General features: G+C 41.1%; 1 protein-coding gene across 5 annotated transcripts; it reads left to right on the top strand.

Annotated features, from left to right (window-relative positions):
• On the top strand, positions 1 to 22953 carry asb7 (ankyrin repeat and SOCS box containing 7). 5 transcript variants are annotated; one of them, XM_038693638.1, is made up of 5 exons: positions 1 to 229; positions 943 to 1029; positions 4843 to 5033; positions 6398 to 7003; positions 20922 to 22953. In XM_038693638.1, exons 2-5 carry the CDS (start codon positions 992 to 994, stop codon positions 21059 to 21061), a joined length of 975 nt encoding a protein of 324 aa, XP_038549566.1. In that variant the 5' UTR covers positions 1 to 229; positions 943 to 991; the 3' UTR covers positions 21062 to 22953. The 5 variants fall into 5 exon arrangements, with proteins under 5 accessions (XP_038549566.1, XP_038549568.1, XP_038549567.1 ...); XM_038693640.1 differs by having other exon boundaries at positions 4780 to 5033; XM_038693639.1 differs by having other exon boundaries at positions 1 to 233.
• Positions 22954 to 23284: the final 331 nt, after the last annotated feature.

Below are 23284 nucleotides of genomic sequence, written 5' to 3'. Positions count from 1 at the left end.
TTGTTTTTGCTGCTGGGGTCACACTGATATGTTCACAGAGAGAGCTGATTGTTAAACAGCGAAATGATGCCCAACACTGCTGAGACTGACATTTAGGGAAGTTTAATAGACAATATTGTAGTTAAGTGTTGGCTATGAGTAGAAAGGGTCAGAAATACACAGCTCTGACAACTCCAATTCGTCCCGTCTGGAAGCTGATTGGCTTAATTAAACGTCGGGCTCAGTGTCTGTAAGTAAGTCTTTGTTTTATAGCAGCAGCGCTGTTGTGTTTGTCAGTAAAGATGTAGAACCAACTTTAATATCGATGCACCCAATGTGTTGGGGTTTATGCGTAACGTTACCCAACAATGCAAGTCCAAAAAGTCAACGCAATCTAGCGAGCTATCGCTAGTGAGCTTGTTAGCTTGCTGGCTAAGCAGCGCTAGCTAACGTCCTGGGATAAATGTAGCCCTAAACCAAAGTTTTGTCTAAGAATCTCGGTTTGGTTACATTTTCTTCAACGTGTGAAACGTATGGTCTTCATCTGGCTCCCTCTGGTTTAGTTAGTTATCGTTATTGTTTACTTGTGCATGATTAACATTGTTAGTTATGTTAGCAAATAAAGCCACTCTATTGTCCATTGTTGTTTCATCAGCCGGTTAAGCTAACCAACTATAAATCTGAGTGTTTAATTAGGCGAACGGGACTGCTGCAGAGTTTTCTGCCTTGTTGCCACGTCTTAGTCATTTTTTTTTAACAAGACGTTAGCTCATTTGAAACCTGAGGTATTTCTATTAGTAAGATGTGCATTTGCAACATTCTTCCCATTTGACAGTCTTGTTATTTGTATTGCCCATTACAAATAGATACTGTTCTGTGATATTAATTGGATGAGATGTACCAATTAAAGATTATAATCTGATCAGTGACTGTGTTGTTTGTTTGTTTGTGTGTGTGTTGCAGGAAAAACTATTGAAGAGAGCCATCCTATGTTTCCAGGTGCAGCTCCGATATGACTAAGAGAAGCTCCTCTCTGCAGCTTGTCAAAAGGTATACTTTGTTTTTTATCACGCCACCCTTTTAATTTAGGGTGGGCAACAAGAGAAGTTCAAAATTTTTGAACAAAATTAGTAATTTCTCTCAACAAAAGGAATTAACTTCCCAGGGCTGTTTCTGTGTCATTAGTATATTTACATTTTAAAGAATAATATTGCTATTTTCACATATTTTGGTGTTGAAATGACAAGTAGGTAAAGTCTTGCTCAAGGACAATTCTTGCTCTGAAATCTCGTGAGAGGCAAGTTGCTGATGCAAACGCTGGTGGAAACGTGAGTCAGAGTTGGAGAGAGGAGTTTGTTGTGTTGGAGCACTGTTAAAAACAACGTCTTACTAGCTGCCCCTTTACGTACACAACAAACTCTTCTCCTTTGTTTCCACTGGTGTTTCCCACAACAACTCGCCTCTCACGAGATTACAGAACAAAAATTTTCCTTAAGGAGACTTTCCTATTAAAAACGAAGGCTGTCACCCGGAGTCAGTCGTAGGGATACTTTCCATGATGTTGTCAGACACCTGGTATAACAGTCACTGGAAGAAAGAAGCACTTTTTGTGGACTCCATTTTGATGGGCAGCTATTCTCTCACAAGATTTCAGAGCAAGAATTGTCCTTGAGCAAGCCATCTATCGCATGGATTCCAAAACTTTTTTTTACCTATTTGTTGTTTCAATCTCAAAATATGTGGGGGGGGGGGGGGGAAGATACAGATTTAAAAAACTGAAATTATCATTTAAGTCAGGGTTGTTCCGATTGGCAATTGAAGGTGTGATCAGCTATTGGTTTTTCATGCGCCAATATTAAGGCAATTTTAACTTATTCACTGTTAGAACTAAGATGACATAAAAACAGTCTCTAGAATCTGTACCACACTGCAGTGTTTCCCGTTCACTGATTTATTTTAATGATTTAAAATCATAAATCATTGTGGAGCCGTTGATTCACTCAGTACCTCTGCGCGTGCGCTCTCTCACACACACACACACACACTCACATTGAAATGGAGCAGTGTGTTATAGAAAAACGAATGCATTGAAGTTAACTCTGAGAAGTTAGTCTATTTTCTTAACACAACACTGTCAATGTTGGAGAGCCACCTTCAAATTAGTTAAGCAAGCATATAAGGAGCCGAACTAATAACGATAGCTATGTAAACGTTAGAATACAGCTGGGTTGTCGTAGGGCTGTTGCAGTGAAGTAATTTCACCCGCGGTAATTTGTTGTGGCTCAAAACTATGCGGTATTATCACAGTTTTCATCATTGAAGTAATTTGGTGCCATAACTTAGTAAGAGTGTCTGTGTCTGTCACCTCACTTTACAGCGAGCCGCTAACAACAGCTTTATGGTCGGAGCAAGCTAGCTGCTGGGTGCTAGTCAACAACATTGCCAAGCAAACTCATTTTTGTAGTTTGACCGTGTCGTTTTCACACGTAATGTTAGCTATATCGTTACCTTCAGGGCATGTCTATCAAGTCAATTAACATACCGTGTCCACAACTAACCACTGCGCTTTAGTAACGTTATAACTAAATTTCCACATAAAGCAACATGAAAAACAGCTGCAGGCATCCGACACTATACACGCGTTATTTAGTGAGCTTCAAATGAGGCTTACCGTTAACGGTTTCCCTCGACTGTCCCTCAATATCACATCATTAATCCAACATCGCCGAGCCTGCTAGCCACATAAGCCACGCAATATGCTAACCAAATTAGCTACAACAACAGTACAACAACACAAAATACGGTTACAGTTTCCAAGTTTGAAGTCAGGTCACGTAACAGCCCATGGCGATCCGTCCTTGGACTGTTACAGAGCTCATTACGGTTGTGGAACTTTTAAAGCATTAATTTATTAATTTAACACACCCTGAAGTGGAAAATATGAACATTGCGGTTGTTGCGGTGCTTGCCATTCTCCGTGGTAGGCAGTATCTCAATTTTGCGGTAATCACGACAGCCCTGGTTTGTCGAGGTTAGCAAGCTGTACATAGCTGCTATTGAATGCGTTGCTTTTACAGATGTTTCTGGTGGTTTCTCCTAAAGCTAATAAGTCTATTTCTTCCATGCTGGCATTTCATTGACGTGCTGCAACGTAACACCGCCTGGTGATCAGATCGCCAATCGGTGATCTCAAGTAGCCATGATCAGACGATATGAAATTAGAGAAGTTAAACCTGTGTTGTCTGGAACAAAATTACGTGTTTCCTGAAAGGGCATTTTCTTTGTGTTTGTATTCAAACGTGAAAAGTATATGTGCCAAATTCTAAAACCCGACTGATATGTGCTGTACAAATTACCCAAATGCCACTAGAGACCACTGAATTGGAGGTCTTTAACATAACTTGAACATCATAGAGTTCATTATAAGGATATAATGTATCTTTACTAGGAATGGCCGTTTCAAGCAGTTTGATTTATTATAAAGTCGCGGAAAAGATACAGAACTCGTTTTTCCCCAAGAGTTTTCCACCCGCGATCCATTATCATGGCAGGTGAGCTCCATGCCGGCTTATTAATAACGTAGCCTATCAAAAACCCAAAACCAACATCTGCACTCTTTGTGTTCACTGCTGCTTTACTTGGTCTGTGCTTGTAAAATATCCACAGTGTCCTTATCTTATAACTTAATACCATGTTTTTTACCAAATGAAGTCTATGTCTGAAACGCATACCTTTTATAAGATTACTGCTAACCCCCCACCGACAGACGTGTGTTACACACATTGCCATTGTCCATCCCGATGTGTCACTGAAGACATTGTAGACATCGCCCAACCCTACTCGAAAATATTTGACTTTGAAGACTTGCCTGGCTTCTAGCTGGTACCGTGTAGCCAGACCTATCTCCACACACCGTTGTAGTGCTGTGCTTAGGAACTACATTTTTTCAACCCTAGAACTTTATATTCATACGCATCAGCACAACTTTGCTGCTGCTACGTTAGCCCTATCTTAACCTGATGTGTAAATCTATGTGGTGACCAGGACACGTCTTTGAACAGTCAACAACTTCCTTCAAGGTCCCTCACACGGCGGCTGCAGATGGATCCTTCTCACTGAACACACTGAATCTGAACACACAAAAGGAAAATATATTTTAAGACAAGATGATAGTCGCATAAACTATTCCATCCCTAGTTTTTATGATACGATTAACGTAGGCGAACATGATCAAACAAACTGTATATTGTTCCATATTGCTTAAAAATTATATTGTTGGCTGCACTGGAAAATGAGAAAACTGAAAGCTAAAGCCAATTTCTTTGAGTATCATTTTATGTATGTATTTATCGTCCATTGGTGGTTTGTTCAGGTTTGTTTCAGCTGTTACTGATCCATTAAAATATGCCTGTATCGGCTCGTCAACCTAAAGTCACAATTCTTTAAGAACCAAATTTAAGGGTTCTTTTTTAAAACCAGTTGTTTATGTTATGCATGGATATAAAAAATGGTGGCCAATATGTTATCAGATTTTTATCAGTACTTCAGCATCTGTCAGGTGTTAATTATTTTATGTGGCTTCATTCTCCCAGGTGTGTATTAGACAGTGTTCAGTTTAAGTTGAAATAGCTCTGACGTATGTGAAACATGTTTTTTTTGGATTGTAGAACATCTTTGTAACATAGCCATTAGGTCACTGACCCTTGACAGTAGAGTCTGAAACTTCACTTCAGACACACTGCATACACCCATCCAGTTTTCCAAGACATACAGAATGTATTCAATGGTTTTTCCTAACAGAGGTTAGGTACAGGTGAACATTTCCATTACGAAATGTGACAGGATGCTGAACCATCACTGCAGAAGGAACCCTGAGCTTCATGAGGAGCTACAGATCCAAGCGGCAGTGGCAGCAGGGGATGTCTGCACTGTCAGGAGAATGCTGGAGCAGGGATACTCGCCTAAAATCCGCGATGCCAACGGCTGGACACTGCTTCACTTCTCTGCTGCCAAAGGAAAAGAGAGATGTGTTAGAGTCTTTTTAGAGCATGGAGGTGAGTTGTTTTTTTTTTGTCTTGTCACTGAATTTGGCATCATTTGATGGTTAGCATTATGCCAGGACATGGGTTTTTTTGTCCAAACACTAGAGGGCGTTATTTTACTGGAAGAGAACTCCATTGATTCACCTCCATGTTAAAAGCCATTAAAGTACAAAATATATATATATAAATTACATGTCTCACACAGGTTCATATGGCAAGGAAATATGGTCATTATATTTATACAGCAGACAAATATTCCTTATAAATGCCTTACATGTGAAGAAAATATACTACTATATCATCTATAAATGTAGTTGTATACATATGATACTGTGAGAAGCATTTAAAGTTACATTAAATATAACAACAATTAAAAATATTCATCATCTTGTTTACAACTTAAATTTTAGTCTGTCTTAAAGACAGACTTAAGCTGTCATGAGGCAGCCATGTTTGTCATTATTTGTATTTTTCCACCGCTTTATTTTGGCACTCAACTCCTTCCACATTGGGAACAAATTTATTTTTTTAAAATGTTCAGCTCAATCAGAATCAGAATGAAGTTTATTGCCAGGTTCACTTTCGCTTTAGAATATAAAGATAAAAAATATAAATATAGATAAAGTAAAGAGATCAAAAATGTACAAGTATACAAAATAATATAATAATACTAATGGGGAGGTGGGGAGAATGCTTTTCTCATTCATTCCTTTCATACTTTACAAAATATTCCAGGTTTTCCGGGGTATTTTCTGCACTCAAATGAATGGACAACTCTTACCTACTAATTCAGAATTTCAGATAGAAACTCCATTCAGATATCAAAATGTTCCACGTCTTTCCTACATTCTGGGTATTATTCAACTTTTAAAGTCAGCAGTCCAGCTTTGGTCTCTCAGATGCAGCACAAAAAACTGCAATCCTAACACTGACATATTATCAGCTAGTAAAATTGTCATGGTTGGATATCTTGGAATGATACATGAATGTCCTGGAAAATGTTACTAGTGTGTGAAACTGTTGTTCTGTCTTTTGTTCTTAAATCGTGTAATACATTTAAAACTGATATGAACAGTTGAAAGAGGTTCAAAGGTTTACATTGATGAAATCTTTTGCCTAGCCATAATGTCTAGATGTGTCTAAACTCCAATGCACTGTACGTGTCAGAATCCTGAAGTCTTAATAGTTTACCTGAAGTAGAACAGCTAGAGGGCAATAAACATTAGGACAGTTAGTGTGAACCGGTAAAGAGGTTCTTGTGTTAGATTAGGTTTAGGTGGACTGTAGCCATCCAGCTGATCAAAGATCATTTCACCCACAGCCACAAACTCCTGTTGTATTTGACTTTCCTCTCATTTCCACTCTCCTCTGTGCAGCTGACCCCACAGTGAAGGACTTTATTGGTGGCTTCACAGCACTTCACTATGCTGCTATGCACGGCAGAGCACGCATCGCCCGGTTGATGCTAGAATCTGAGTTTCGCAGCGACATTATAAATGCAAAAAGCAACGATGGCTGGACGCCACTGCACGTGGCTGCCCACTACGGACGAGACTCATTTGTGCGCCTCCTCCTCGAGTTCAGGGCCGAGGTGGACCCGCTGAGTGACAAAGGGACCACACCACTACAGTTGGCCATCATCCGTGAACGCTCCAGTTGTGTACGGATCCTCCTGGACCACAGCGCCAACATTGACATTCAAAATGGCTTCCTGCTCCGATATGCTGTCATCAAAGGCAATCACTCCTACTGCCGCATGTTCCTGCAAAGGGGAGCGGACACTAATCTCGGACGTCTTGAAGACGGCCAAACCCCCCTGCACCTGTCAGCCCTCAGGGACGATGTGTTGTGCGCCCAGATGCTCTACATGTACGGAGCTGATACCAATACGAGGAACTACGAGGGCCAGACACCCGTAGCTGTATCTGTTAGCATGTCTGGGATCAGCCGGCCCTGTCTGGACTTCCTGCAGGAGGTCACCAGTGAGTCTCACCAACACACTACTTATAGTTACATATAGCCACCCGAAAACTCATTTGATCATCATTATGAAATAATCGATTGAATATTTTAATTCATAAGTCTACAAAATGCATAATAATAATAATTAATAACAATATATTATCCAACAACAACCAGCAAATGTTTGGTGTTATTACATGCTAAATTACTTCTGCTATAAATCCTTCATCAGACCTACGGTAGTTAATCTTGGAGAAACTAGCAAGAGACGGCTAGATTCTGAAAGTATCCCACTTAAAAAGACCGCTGACGATATTTTGTAAGCAGGGTAAATCAAACTAAGAAAAGTCATATATAGTTCCATTATTCCATGCAGAGTACAATCTAACATACATGTTATCTCAGCCAGTAACGTGGTGTTTTATTCATTAATGAAACAGAAGAGTAAGAGAATATATGTGTCCGCTGACATGTTTTTTCAGCCTTCAGCCTTGTGAGTTCAGGAATCGGCTGATTAATTATCTCAAAATGGCAGATGTCGGCCGGCCGACTCTGTCACTAATCTGAAGTTCAGTGTATACAATGACGAAGTGTTACAGTTAACAGTTTTGGTATATCCATGTTTTCACCCCTCTGCTTGTGAACTAATACTTAAATGACTGAATTAACTGAATAATGATGATTTTTCTCTTCAGAATATAATTTCTCTTCAAGACATGACTAGATACTGAAGGGCTGCATTCGTATACTGCATACAATTCTGCAACATGTTAGACCAACTTTAGCAATGTGTGAAAAGATCTTTCATACCATTTGATATCGATAAATATCACGATAAATGTCAAATTATTATTTCTTTCTAGTTTAAAGGCTGATTTTTGCTCCTGAGAGAAAATTTCTTTATGATTAGAACATGACATACACTTTATGCCAAACGGTGGATCACTTCACAAATCTGAGGAATTAATAACAATTATGATGACAATCATTTTTCAAAACATTCGTTCGTTTATTATTGCCTTCCAAAACCGAATTGGAAAAAACAAAAAAACAAGTCGTCTTTTTAGTTTTTCTGTTTTAAAACCAAAACCAAAAATATTGATTTTGATATTTAACGAGTCCGATTTGTGTAGCTTTGTGTTTTATACTTGATAAACTTGCAGCAGATACACTTGGGGGATGGCGGTGCCTGATTAAATGTAATTAAGATGAGCTTGAACATCAATGTAAGCGGGTTTTTAGTTAGAAAAACAGGACAATATTATATCGCTGTAGTACCGGAGGCTGCAGCTATATAATATTGGCTCAATGTTCAGTTTGTAACTGACTAGCAACTGGAACAGGAACGCTTTCCTGAGAATCCTCTGGTTTTTAAGATCAGGTAACGACCAACACAACCCATAGTAGAGTGAACGGAGGGGGAGCAGGGCACTGGAGCGTACAGGGCGAGGGAGAGGAGGTTGGCCCCTGGCCGTTGCCTCAAAAAAACCCTTGATAAAGATATTCGGATATTTTCTTAAGATCTGTAAGATCGCTCAGGTAACCAACTGCTTCAGATCAGCCCAAATATGATATATATACAGTTGAAACCAGAAGTTTACATACACTATATAGAAAGACACATGTGCTTTTTTCCTCACTGTCTGTTTTTATTTTATATTTATATTTGCTAAATGCCAGAATAATGAGAGAAGGATTTTTTTTAGACCCTTTTTTTTTTTATTACTTTCGTCAAGTCAGAAGTTTACATACATTTCATTCGTATTTGGTACCATTGCCTTTAAACTGTATGACTTGGGTCAAACGTTTTTGATATCGTTCCACAAGCTTCTCACAATAGTTGGCAGGAATTTGGCCCATTCCTCCTGACAGAACTGGTGTAACTGAGCCAAGTTTGTAGGCCGCCTTGCTCGCACATGCCTTTTCAGCACTGCCCATACATTTTCAATAGGATTGAGATCAGGGCTTTGTGATAGCCAAGACATTGACTTTATCCTTAAGCCATTTTGGAACCAGCTTGGCAGTATCATTGTCCATTTGGAAGACCCATTTGCACCCAAGCTTTAACTTCCTGGCTGATGTCTTGAGATGTTGCTTCAGTATTTCCACATAATGGTCTTTCCTCATGATGCCATCTATTTTGTGAAGTGCACCAGTCCCTCCTGCAGCAAAACAACCCCACAACATGATGCTGCCACCCCCCTATTTCAAAGTTGGGATGGTGTTCTCAGGCTTGCAAGCTTCCCCCTTTTTCTTCCAAACGTAACGATGATCATTAGCCGCTTTTCCATTACCAGTACCAGCTCGACTCGCCTCGGTTTGTCCGTGCTCTGTTTTCCATTGCAGATACCGGTCGAGGCAGATGGCCGCCCACCCTGAGCCATGGTTCTGCTCGAGGTTTCTGCCTCTTAAAAGGAAGTTTTTCCTTGCCTCTGTCGCCTAGTGCTGCTCTTGGTGGGAACTGTTGGGCTTCTGTAAATATCATCACAGAGTACGGTCTAGACCTGCTCTTTTATGAAAAGCGCTGTGAGATAACTGTTGTTGTGATTTGGCGCTATATAAATAAAATTGAAAATTGAAATTGAAGATAGTACCCAGAGATAGCACCCCTCAATGTAGCTGGTCGTCATAGCGACGTAATGTTCAATGCAACACTCACACCAGCGATCCACACAGTTTCCTCTTTTTTATAGCGTTTCAACATTTGTCAGAATGTAAAGACAGATAAGCGGTATGAAAACCTTCCAGCTGTGTTTTCCTCTGCCGTTGTTGCTGCAGCGGTCTGTGTGACGGCGGGAGCAGAGGGCTCTGAGCGGGCGGCTGGCCGGCCTCACAAGCTGGCAGGCTTCCCCCGCCGCCAGTTTCTGAGCTCCTCAACTCCCAAAACTTTAAAGCACACTTTTGTTCCGCCATCACTTCTCGTAAAACTGTCAATATTCGAAATCTACACAGCTGATTTCTCACCTCAAAACTTCTCAGAAGTGGATTTAGTGATGGAATTATATACGAAAACTTTAAAATATAAAACTTTATGCTGCTGGCCTCTGTCTGGCGCACGCAATGATGACACAGTGAATAGTGACGATTCTCTCTGACCAAGTGGCAGTCTGCTGTGTTTTCACGTCACATTTTAGTATCCCTCAGCTTGCTTGGAACCTCGACGGAGGTGATTTGAAAAAAAGTACCTGGAAGCAGGTACGGGTAAAACTTTTCTGCAATGGAAAACCAAACAAAGGCGAGTCGAGCCGAGTCAAGCTGGTACCGTGCAGTGGAAAAGGGGCTATTATGGCCAAACAATTCGATTTTAGTTTCATCAGACCACAGGACATGTCTCTTTGGACATGTGTCTTTGTGCCTGTGTGCATTTGCATTTGTTTCTTTTGGAGTAATGGCTTCTTCCTGGCAGAGAATGATAGAAAGAAATTGAGTGCAGCGTTAACTGAAATGCAGTTAATTGGGGGCGGCTGTGGCTCAGGAGGTAGAGCGGGTTGGCCGATAATCGGAAGGTCGGCGGTTCAATCCCTGGCTCCCCCTGGTTGCGTGTCGAAGTGTCCTTGGGCAAGATACTGAACCCCGAGTGAGTGTGAATGTTAGTTTCCAACTGAGCACTTAGGCTCAGTGTATGAATATAGTCCTATAGTCCTGCAAGTCTATAAGCCTCCTGATGTTATGTTAGTGTTTTACACCTGGCAACATTTTCTCAACACAGACAGGAGACGACAACATGACGAAACATTAAATGTTCAGTGACTGAAAGTCTTGTGAGGACTAGCCTACGTTCTGTCTTCCATAAAGGCCCACTTTGACTCCTTAAACCACCTGGCCTGGTCTCCACTCCTAAACGCCTCTTCCTTTTCCAACCTCAGCTGTCTGAGCTTAGCTGTGAACCAGGGTTTGTCATTGTTATAACTCACCCTGGTGCGCGTTGATATGCAGCTGTCCTCTCAGAAGCTGATGTAGGACGTCACAGCCTCTGTAAACTCATCCAGATTGTTGGTAGCAGTCCTGAAAACATCCCAGTCAGTGCAGTCCAAACACACCTGGAGGTCCTCAACAGCTTCACTGGTCCATTTCCTGTCCTCACTCGAGGTTTACAAAGTTTTAGTTTTTTCCTGTAAGCAGAAATCAAGTGAACCATGGTGTGATCAGAGTGTCCCAGTGGAGCGCAGTGACGCCGTGATAGGCACTGCTAACTGTGGTGTAGCAGTGATCCAAAGTGTTCCCCTCTCTGGTTGGACACTTCATAAACTGTCTGTATTTGGGGAGTTCTTGGCTGAGGTTTCCTTTGTTAAAGTCACCAAGAAAAATAACTAAGGAGTCCGGGAATGTCCGCTCTACCCACAGTATCTGGTCGACCAGCGTGCGCTTAGACAGAAAGTAGCTAGCAAACTCTCGGGGAGAGTAGAATGGTTTACAGTGTATCGGTAAATATTCCAGGTCATGAGAACAGTTGCTGAATTACTGACACATTGTTACACCATCCACTGTTAATGTAAAACCAGATACCCCTACCTTTTTGTTTTGCCGGAGAGTTTCGTGTTGCCGTCCGCTCCGTAGAGTTGGAAGCCAGCTGCAGCGCGGAGTCCGGTATTGATCCACACAGCCACATCTCCGTGAGGCACAGAACAGAAGATGAATAAAAGTCTCAGTTTTTCCCCACCAGTAGACGAAGTTCATCCAGTTTGTTGCACAGTGAGCGCACGTTGGAGAGAAATATTCCCAGTAGCGGCGTGCGGAGTCCTCTTCAGTGTAGTCGCACCAGCGTACCGGACCTTCTCCCCCTCCGGCATCTCACCGCATGAACAGCAGAGAGTGAAGCCTTGACCAGAATGTTCAATAATTCCACTGATGACACGATACCACAGCTGCCCTGAGCGGCGCCATCTTGGTAGTATTATTGTTATTATTAGACATTACATTGTTAGTGTACAGTAAAGTTGCGGGTACAGTACTTGCTTTTATTTTATATAAATGTTATTTATGCAGCAATAGACCGTGGCAACCTACTTGGCAATAAACCCAATTCCTAGCTTTTTGTTTTGGGTGATAAAGCCTGGCTGTTATATTGGAGTACTGCAGGCAGCCTCTGTGCTTAGGGTATAGCACAATACCAGCAAGAACGCATCATCTCAACCTGTCAGCAGCGTTCTGTGTGCTCATGACATTGCAAGTTCATTCTTCCAAGAATGAATAGCAACGTTCTGCCCAAGAAAACAAACCTGTTCTTTGCATTCTTGGTTTTGAGAAACACCCAGAATGTCCTAAGTAGCATTGACACTGTGCTACAGCAATAGTAATGAACCTTAATGACCCGCCTGTTAATGACGAGGGGTAATGTTTCTGGATGTGTCAGAAAAAACGGCAAGGGGACGGAACATTGTAATGGTTTATTTCAACGCAAATTAACATGACACGTGACACAACTCTTCTCATGGACAACAGTTTAGTCGACTTATAGGGGGTTGGCCCTTATTTTTAAGAGTGGAGACTAGCATATGGTGCATGCTTGTTTGCTATGACAGCGTGGCACAGGAAAAAGTGAATGTTCTTTTAACCATGAAAAGGAACCTGTGAAATTAGGTGGAGTATAGAAAGGGATTCCAAGTTCAGTACAAAAAGTGATAGAGCTTTTTATTGTAAGCTGAGAGAAGGAAAATGGGCTGCTTGCCAACACAAGGTTATAATGATCAGTGTTAAGTGACAGAACAATCCCAGGATGGAGGAACAGGAGAACATGTACCTGAAGCAATATGATTTAGAAGGAACAATGGCCACATTCCTGAACTACCCCCTGAACTTTGATATCAAAGATATCAAAGAGCTGTGCACTGATTCAGACAACCCCTTTCACAGACTCCAAACCCTCAGCCAGATCACATATCTGCTGGGTTATTGATTACACCTCTACCTCCTGGATTAACTCATACGCCGTGAAAGGCTCCCAGCTCTTTTCAACTGCTGCAGAAGTCAGCGTCGCTCCCCACAGGTTTTTCTCATGTCAGATACTGCAACAGGCACATGTCCTCATACAAAGGTTCCAACTTAAAGCAAACCCAAAAACTCAGACATACTCCACCAAGAGAAAATGTCACATGTATGATATCTCGATCATTGTTCACACCTGAGTCTAGATTTGTGATCTTGAAAATCCATGAATCATTAAAAGAAAAGTCTACTTCCGCCTGTTGAAAGTGCATTGATAAGTCCGGCAGCCTGTTTTTGCACTTGCTGAGTAACATGTCATTACTCCAGCACAGTACTTGGATAGCGTTAATGAGTATTGGTTACGTAATTCATTTTTCGGTGGCCCAGTGGATGGCACCGTGGCCTCGCAGCAGGAAGGTCCCGGGTTCAAGAGTTTGCATGTTCTTCTGCGTGTTGGGGATCTCCAGTCACTGTCATTGACCAGTGCCACTTTTTTTTTTGTCCTGGAGTTGGTCCCCAGGCATACAGTGGCTGCCCACTGCTCCCTTGAGGGATGGATTAAATTCAATTCACTTTTATTTATATAGCGCCAAATCACAACAACAGTTATCTCACAGTGCTTTTCATAAAAGAGCAGGTCTAGACCGTACTCTGTGATGTTATTTACAGAAGCCCAACAGTTCCCACCAAGAGCAAGCACTAGGCAACAGAGGCAAGGAAAAACTTCCTTTAAGAGGCAGAAACCTCGAGCAGAACCATGGTTCAGGGTGGGCGGCCATCTGCCTCCACCGGTTAGAGAGAGAGAGAGAGAGAGAGAGCAGGAGAGGAACAGAGAGAGAGAGAGAGCAGGAGAGGAACAGAGAGAGAGCAGGAGAGGAACAGAGAGAGAGGGATGTAAGGAGAGAGAGAGGGGAGGGAGGCAGCCTACACAATATACACACAGAGGTACAGACAGTAAAGGTAATGTTGCTATAGACTAAATGAAAAATGGTACAGATATTTATAGTAGTGTTAATGGTAACAGTCGTAATAATAACAATAGGACTAGTAACAACAGTTGTTGTAGCAGAGGGTGTCGAGCAGGAACACGGGGGCAGCAGGTGACCCGCAGCCACAGATCCAGACTCCACAGCTCCAGAGCCAGAAACACCTGCAGGAAGTGATAGGAGGAGAGAGGAGAGGGACGAGAAAACACAAGACTACCAGAAAGGGGAGAAGTTGTGTTAGTAACATGCAATAATGGGATGAGGTTGCATACAGAGGGAGAGAAAGTAGAGGAGAGAGGAGCTCAGTGCATCGTAGGAAATCCCCCGGCAGTCTAGGCCTATAGCAGCATAACTAAGGGATGGTTCAGGACTCACCTGAGCCAGCCCTAACTATATATTTATCATAGAGGAAAGTCTTAAGCCTACTCTTAAATGTAAAGATGGTGTCTGCCTCCTGAACCCAAACTGGAACCTGGTTCCACAGGAGAGGAGCTTGATAGCTGAACGCTCTGGCTCCAAGTCTACTTTTGGAGACTCTAGGAACCACAAGTAACCCTGCATTCTGGGAGCGCAGTGCTCGGGTGGGGTAGTAAGGTCCTATGAGCTCTTTAAGATAAGATGGTGCCTGACCATTAAGAGCTTTGTAGGTAAGAAGAATGATTTTAAATTCTATTCTGGATTTTACTGGAAGCCAATGCAAAGAAGCTAAAACAGGAGAAATGTGATCTCTTTTCCTGGTTCCTGTCAGGACACGTGCTGCAGCATTCTGGATCAGCTGAAGAGTCTTAACAGACTTTTTCGAGCAGCCTGATAATAAGGAATTGCAGTAATCCAGCCTAGAAGTAACAAATGCATGGACTAGTTTTTCTGCATCATTTTTAGACAAGATGTTCCTGATTTTCGCAATATTACGTAGGTGAAAAAAGGCGGTCCTTGAAATTTGCTTAATGTGAGACTTAAACGACATGTCCTGATCAAAGATAACTCCAAGATTCCTCACAGTGGTGCTGGAGGCCAGGGCGATGCCATCAAGGGAAACTATATCTTTAGATAATGCGTCAACGGAGGTGCTTAGGCCCCAGAACAATAACTTCAGTTTTATCTGAGTTTAACATTAGAAAATTACAGGTCATCCAGGTTTTAACATCCTGAAGGCACATTAGAAGTTTAGCGAACTGATGAGTTTCATCTGGCTTGATCGATAGATATAACTGAGTATCATCTGCATAACAATGAAAGCTTATGGAATATTTCCTGATAATATTGCCTAAGAAGCATATATAAAGTGAAGAGGATTGGTCCGAGGACAGATCCTTTAGGAACTCCATGACTAACTTTGGCATGCATGGAGGACTCATCGTTAACATGTACAAACTGAAATCGATCTGATAAATAGGACTTAAACCAGCTAAATGCAGCGTATGTGTTTCGCTATAGGTGTATGTGACAATAAAGTACCTTTATTCTGTGGCTTCTAAAAGGTCATGTACATTATCTCACAAAAGTGAGTTCACCCCTCATATTTTTGTAAATATTTGATTATATCTTCTTATATCTAATATGTGACAACACTGAAGAAATTACACTTTTGCTACAATGTAAAGTAGTAAAGTGTACAGCTTGTAATCCAGTAATCTATGTCCTTAGTCTGCTTTTCTTCAGCAAACTGTTTAAAATGTATCCACACTGCTGACATGTCAACGTAATTGTTGGGTAAAATGTCTTCGGTGTTTTGACTTATTAGGCCGAACACCGAAAGTGCTTTTTTTGCTCTTTGGCCGATTAACTTCGGTCGCCAAACATTCGGTGCATCCCTACCCCCCATCCCTTCAACCTCTGCAACAATGCTGGCAGCACTCATACATAGATTTCCCAAAGACAACCTCTGGATATGACACTGAGCATGTACACTCAACTTCTTTGGTTGACCATGGCGAGGCCTGTTCTGAGGGGAACCTTTCCTGTTGAACCGCTGTATGGTCTTGGCGACCGTGTTGCAGCTCAGATTCATGGTAAATTTCTTATAGCCTAGGACATCTTTATGTGGAGCAACCATTCTTTTTTTCACGCCTTCTCTCATTTCTGCATTTTAGTAATTTCACACAAAGTTACTGCTGTTCGACATCGATCAGCTCCAACTCCAACATGATCTGCTCAGTTTCAGTCGCCATTGTTTGTAGGGGACTATTCCAACGAAAAAGAAGAAACAACACAGTGGAACACTGAAACCTCACCAAGACACCAACTCACAAATATAAATGTGCATGCAGGCTAAGGCGTAGACTTGACGCAGAAGTAGAAATTGGCCTTAAGCCTTATGAGGCGTCACTTTTACAAACTGACATTTGAGAATTTGAAATTGAGATTAAAGTTTGTACACAGACCACAAAGCTATAATCTTGTTTCATCTTTTCAATGTTTTCCCTGTATTTGCATTTAGTATTATCTCATGAGCAGTGCCCAAATGTTTGGAAACCAAAGCAAGAATCCATGACAATAGGACAGCTAGGTGCTTGGAGTTTTTATTTTATTTCATGTCATAAAGCAATAAACACTCCTTACACGCCTATCAAAATATGCGCTGTATTTTCTGACAATTTGCTGTTTCTTATCAGTTCCTCAGTCAGTCATATTTCCCACTTAGCTGCACTGCCATGGTTCAGGGCTTTGGATTGACATTTCTATTAAGCGTCATGGAGTCAGTTGAGACAGTGGAGACAGTAAACTGGCCTCACATTTCATGTGGGTGGTTCTGTGGTGGAGGAAGAGAAATGTCCGTGGCAGAGGAGTTATTTACCCAAATCAGACTGATAACTCCAACGCCCATCACTTCCTGGAATCAAGGAGCTTCTTCCCAGTGGTTTACATACAGCTGATAGCAGAGTGGATACTGAGTGATTCAGGGCACTGATTGATGCCTTTGGCAGGCTGTCGGAAACCACACAGCTGAAAGAGGAACATTTAAGTGTCATAATGGATGTGCTGCAGTGGAGTGTTAAGGTGGCAGTCGGTGAAAAGTAACAAATGCATGGACTAGTTTTTCTGCATCATTTTTAGACAAGATGTTCCTGATTTTCGCAATATTACGTAGGTGAAAAAAGGCGGTCCTTGAAATTTGCTTAATGTGAGACTTAAACGACATGTCCTGATCAAAGATAACTCCAAGATTCCTCACAGTGGTGCTGGAGGCCCTTTTCCTGGTTCCTGTCAGGACACGTGCTGCAGCATTCTGAATCAGCTGAAGAGACTTAATGGACTTTTTCGGACAGCCTGATGATAAGGAATTGCAGTAATCCAGCCTAGAAGGAAAAAATGCATGGACTAGTTTTTCTGCATAATTTTTAGACAGGATGTTCCAGATTTCTGCAATATTACGTAGGTGAAAAAAAGAGGTCCATGAAATTTGATTAATGTGAGACTTAAACAACATGTCCTGACAACTCCAAGATTCTTCACAGTGGTGCTTGAGGCCAGGGCGATGCCATCCAACGAAACTATATCTTTACATAATGTGTCATGGAGGTGCCTGGGCCCTAGAACAACTTAAACAACAAACTTAAATTTTACCTGAGTTTAATATTAGAAAATTACAGGTCATCCAGATTTCCTGAAGGCACATTTTAATTTTAGCCAACTCATGAGTTTCATCTGGCTAGATATAATTGAGTATCATCTGCATAACAATGAAAGTTAATGGAGTGTTTCCTGATAATATTGCCTAAAGGAAGCATATATAAAGTGAACAGGATTGGTCCCAGCACAGATCCTTGTGGAACTCCATGACTGACTTTGGCGTGCATGGAAGATTAATCGTTAACATGTACAAAATTAAATTGATCTGATAAATAGGACTTAAACCAGTTTATGGTGCTTTCAGAGCAAAAGCGAAGCGAGCGTTTGGTGCAGTGAGTTTACATACAAAGTCAATGCAAAGACACGTAGAGACCATTTCCTTAAAATCGCCTTCTCGCGTTGTGTGTGAACAGCAAATGTACTCGCGCGAGGAAAGTGTGGCGAGGAGAAAATTCGTGTTTGGTCTGAATGCCGCATTAGAGCGGTTCCTTTAATGCCAATTAAATGTTCCAATCTCTGTAATAGGATCTGATGGTCAATCAATCAATCAATCAGACTTTATTTCTAAAGCACATTTAAAACAACCAGGTTGACCAAAGTGCTCTACATTGACATGAAACAATAGACAAAATACAACACCAGACAAATACAACATACAGATCTCATGCCAGATTAAAAGCCAAGGAATAAAAATGTGTTTTAAGTCACGATTTAAAAACCGGAAGGCTTGGTGCCAGTCTGACATGAAGAGGCAATTCATCCACAGTCTCGGGGCTGAGACAGCTCGATTGTCAATGGTATCAAAAACAGTGCTAAGACATAATAAAACCAGTACAGAGACAAGTCCTTTGTCTGATTCAATTAGGAGGTCGTTAGTAATTTTCACCACCGCCCCTAAATAGGACCATAATATACTAAATGAACATCATGCTGTGTTGAAGAAGACTTGAAACTAGCGACTGAGACCATAAACTCATTTAAAAGTGCTTACTGAGGTAATAAATCAGCTGAGAAGTAGCAACATTTTATCATTATTTCTAATGGAACTCGCCCCCTGCTGGCTGTTAGAGAGAATGCAGCTTCACTTTCAACACAGAGGTCGCGGCATGATTGAGATTAGAGAAGTAACATTTGAAACCTCTCTACAACTCTGGATTGGACATCGGTGCGCGCTAAGAGCTGCAAAACAACTGCAGGATGTTGAGTTTCATTGTTTGTTTGTTTTTTTGAAAATACTGATGTTTCGGACCAGTGAGTTGATCAGTTACGTTTTACTGACCCGGGCCATCGGGCCACCATTATTGTAGAGCCCTGAGCTACTTTAAAGTACTGTGGTACATAGCCTGTTGATAAAGACACATTGATCATATCTAGTAAAGAAGTGCTGACTAAGGGTAAAACTTATTTAAGCAGCCTAGTTGGGATGGGTCAGGTTTATGGTTTAGATGAAGAAATTTTTGAAGTTAGTAGGTAAAGATTGAGGGAAGCAGTCTAAACATATATCTGTATCATACATCTGACAAAATGATAGGGCTGATAGGACTGGCACAAACAGGCCGGGAATTTGACTTCATCCCAGGCCACCCTGTGCACGCAAACCTCCAGACCGATAATTTTTGTGGACTAACCCTATATGTTGAGATGACGGGTACCAAACCAGGTATAGTCTTTGACACTATTTTCATCTTCAGACATTTGGGAATGATCATTAAAGTAGCCTATAGATGTAAACACAAGGTATGCTAAGGCTATGGGTGCACCCTCAAAACTCCAGAGAAATAGCCTAGGCTAGCTACACCAATCATAGTACATACAAATGTACAAGGCTACACACAAAAAATAAGCCTAGGCTTTACTTTTAAAAAATAGAATGAGATATACAGAGTTAAAATTTTATCTTTTATATGGGCAAAAGCATCAGTCATACCAAAAAACATCACACACACCCATGTTCACTGAACTTGAACATAACCTACAACAATAAAGGTATGTAGGCCTATAGCCTAATGCAAAAGTCCATAAAGAACTCCTATAGCCTACAAAAAAAATATTTATTAGAGTTCAGTCACTGGTGTCCATAAAGTAAACAGCACAAATATAAACACATCTATCTTCTATCATTCTATCATTTCTGCTAGATAGCCAGCCTATAGGCTATTTAATGTTTTCTGTAGGCCTAGGCAATAAAGAAAATACAGTTGCACAGATTCAGTAGTGTACAGAAGCCGTTGCCATGGTTACTACCAATAGAGCAGTGTTTCCTAGCGGAGCTCTTGTTTGCCTGTTTGTTCACAGGAGGAGCGCAGTGACAACCTACGGATCCGAAAGAGGAGCATGAGGAGGGGTGCACCCTGTCTGAAAAGGCTTTATACACACACACAAACGCTAAAACATGTGGCCAACTGCGTGGAAGCTCTTAAAACCAGCAGAGTAACAGAGAGAGAGAACGCGGACACGTGGATGCACCGATTGTCCTGCTTGCTGGATTAGCCTAAAAAAGCTTGTTATATTATCAAGTTGGTCAAGTTGACAATTAACGGCCCATAGGCCACTGGGAAATGTCCCGTTTTGGCCAATCTGCTAATGCATGACGGTCAGATGAGGAGGCATGGTTTATTATCATTGAAGTCATGTATCGCACACAAATAAGCGCCTTGCCATGATGACGATGTACATGGTTGTACACGATTATCTGCTGCTGAGTTTGAGGTCAACTTGACTTTTACGATTTCAGGCAGGTTTGATCAGTGCGTTACAGTGCTCTCAAGTATGTCTAGTTACTAACTGGCACACATAAAAACCAGTACCAACTTATGTGCAATAAAAAAATATCTGCTGATAAATTGACTCACTGGTTCATACGGCTGAGCAAAATTATTTTCCAGACCTTCATTTCGATACATACATTTTTTTAATAGCACTTTGGCTGTTAGTTCAATGCTAACATCTGATGGGAATCCCCATTAACCTGTTAATATTATATTGCAATTACAATAATATAATCTTAACAAACTAGGCCTATAATGTTCGCGATGGTATAATTTGAAAAATTTGGATCTTTTTTTGCCAGGGGGTGGGAGGTCACAATGCCTGCTCAATGTTATGTCTGTCAGCCAATGGACGATGGCATCGTCTACCAGCCCAACCCTAACTGTCACTAAACAGTTAATAGATAATAATGTGATATAATAGACTTAGGTGGTACACAGCAAGTTGTATTTTCAGCTGTCTTAAAAATTTCAGTAAATTAGAGTTTTTTGAGTGTATTGCAATGTGTATCACATCGCAATATATTGTGATACAATCCTATAGTGACCCTTGTATCATGACTCTTCTTTCGTGATACGTATAGTATCATATCATGAGGTCTTGTCAATACCCAGCCCTACCGGTGCATCTGTGAGGCTCTCAGGTGGGATTGCACTGTGTAACATCTGTTTCTGTCCTCTTTCAGAACAGCCTCGGACTCTACAGGACCTGTGTCGAATAAAAATCCGTCACTGCATTGGCCTTCAAAGTTTGAAATTCTTGGAGGAGCTACCAATCGCAAAGGTTATGAAAGACTATTTAAAACACAAGTTTGACAACGTGTGAAGACGACGACAGTAGAAAAGGAGAGGTTTTTACTGTGAACTCTCTGCTATTGTTTATAAAGACTATGCAATCACTATGATCCTCGTCTGGAAGAAAGGTTCACAGGTCTGTTCTGTACACGCTGAAGGGACAGTTAGTCCAGTTTGTCCGTCTAGTTCGATGCATTTTCTGCTCCTGTTCTCCAGTTCTGCCTTTTTACAGTTGGAAATGGATCTGCCTCACTTGAGCAACGGCGATGGTGTTTGTATGAAAAGAGAACCTCATTTTACAACAGATAGCATTGTTACAGTTATTATCATTTATGTTACTGTAAAAATATGCATGATGTTATCCTTACTGGGTCCTGTTGTCATCATGTGCATACTTGCCAGTTAGTCCATTTTAATCTCCCCACCCTCCATCTTTTTTGTAAGTTATAGAAAGCTAAACCTAAATTGCTGCAGTAATAATTTTCTTTCCGACTCAAAATCGGTAAAGTGTTAAGCTTATTGGATAATGATCCCTTAAAAAACATCTACAAGGTACACTCCCTGGTTTCATTTTATCACCCAAGAGTGAGGATAAAATCACAAAAAAGCCTAGTTCCAAATCATCACCCACATGTCCAAATTGTTCAGTGGCATATTAAGCAAACACCACTCTTGTTGTGCTCATTGACCAGTTATTTCAAGTGAAACCAGTCAGAGCTTGGCAGGTGAGATAAGCAATGGGACATCATCTTCTTACAGAGGTAGCTATGTAGGAAGAGAAAAGTAGTGTTAACGTTTGTGCTCAGTTCTGCTTTGAACAGAAAGCAGGAAGAGGAAGCAAAATGTGGAGCTATAGACGGCTGTGCGATGGACAGTCAGATTTGTTTTTGTTGCAGGACTGACTCCGAACTGCAGCAGACACAACATTAGATGTACTACTCCAATGATATTAAAGCAAGCTCATTACAGTACACTGCAACACACCATTTTCAACCTGTTAGAAATCCATCTGATGTGCCAGTCAGACCGCCACACACACACACACTGAATGTCAGAAACAACAGTCGACCTGGTGTCAGTTCAGCTCAAAGGTCAGTTTTAAAATGTGTGGGGTGCAACCTGTTTGGAGTAGAATTAAATGACACTTTAGCCTTATTAGTAGGCTACATAATGGCCTCCATGCTCACTGCTGATGTGTTAGAACGGAATAGAATTTTACAATAGCAATAGTAAGCTGAAAGGACATTTTGAGGTTTGGAGCTGCTTACAGGGTGCTGTTATTCACAATCAGGGAGTGTGTTTAAGTAGGCAAGAATATAACATACAGCTGAAATGATTTTTGAACTTACGTGGATAATTTGAGACTAGCAGTTGAACAGTGAAAGCATTCTGCAGTGATCAACTGTAAATCCAGTTCTTTCTCCCATGTATACACTATACTACATTTGAGTTTGGCGTGAGAGCACTGATAGAATTCACTTCTGAAAGCACCTCTTTTCCTCACTGAAGCCGTTTGATGGAATCATGAATAATAAGGTCTGTTTTGGATAACACGGACACACAAACTACGCTAGAAGCTAAAGTCAATGTAAATATGTTACATGTATAACAGATATTTTTGTAGAATTTATTTAAGCTATGATCTCTGGTATTCTTAATGTATTTAAAGTTTGGAAAGTATTGTGATCTGTTTGGTGTGACTCAAGTATTTCTTTTTTTTTGTCTGAGTTGAAGTACTCTATTGTACAAGAATAATTCAATCAAGTGTTTTTTGAGTTTTATGGCAGAAATGTTGGTTGCTTTCTTAAAATTCATCATCTCTTGCAGGAATCTCTGTTGAGATTCTACTGTGAATTTTTCATTTTGACAATTTAAAATAAAATGTAGGATTTGGGGTCTAAACAATGGCCACGCCACAGGAAATATGTTTTTCTTTGTCTCTGCATGTGTTGAAAATGTGTAGTGAAATGATGTGGCACCTAAAGTTGGTATTCCTAAAATGTTTTATTCAAAAGTCAATTCTAACAGTGTTTATCTGCTTTAACATACATTTGCATGTTTGTCTGCAGCCTTGTAACAGACACTGAATCTGACATTTTGGGGAAAGTTCCTTATTACCAGTACCAGCTAAACTCGCCTCGACTCTGCAGATAGTACCCCTCAATGTAGCTGGTCGTCAAAGCAACACCACACAATTGCAGTGACGTAATACTCAATGCGACACACACACCAGCGATCCACACAGCTTTCTCTT

The sequence above is a fragment of the Micropterus salmoides genome, unplaced genomic scaffold (genome assembly GCF_014851395.1).
Source record: "Micropterus salmoides isolate LMB-PRFRI ecotype aquatic unplaced genomic scaffold, ASM1485139v1 Ms_hic_scaffold_3, whole genome shotgun sequence".
NCBI classification, from domain to species: domain Eukaryota; kingdom Metazoa; phylum Chordata; class Actinopteri; order Centrarchiformes; family Centrarchidae; genus Micropterus; species Micropterus salmoides.
The sequence above is the reverse complement of the archived record's forward strand: the minus strand, read 5'-3'. Positions and strand labels throughout refer to the sequence as shown.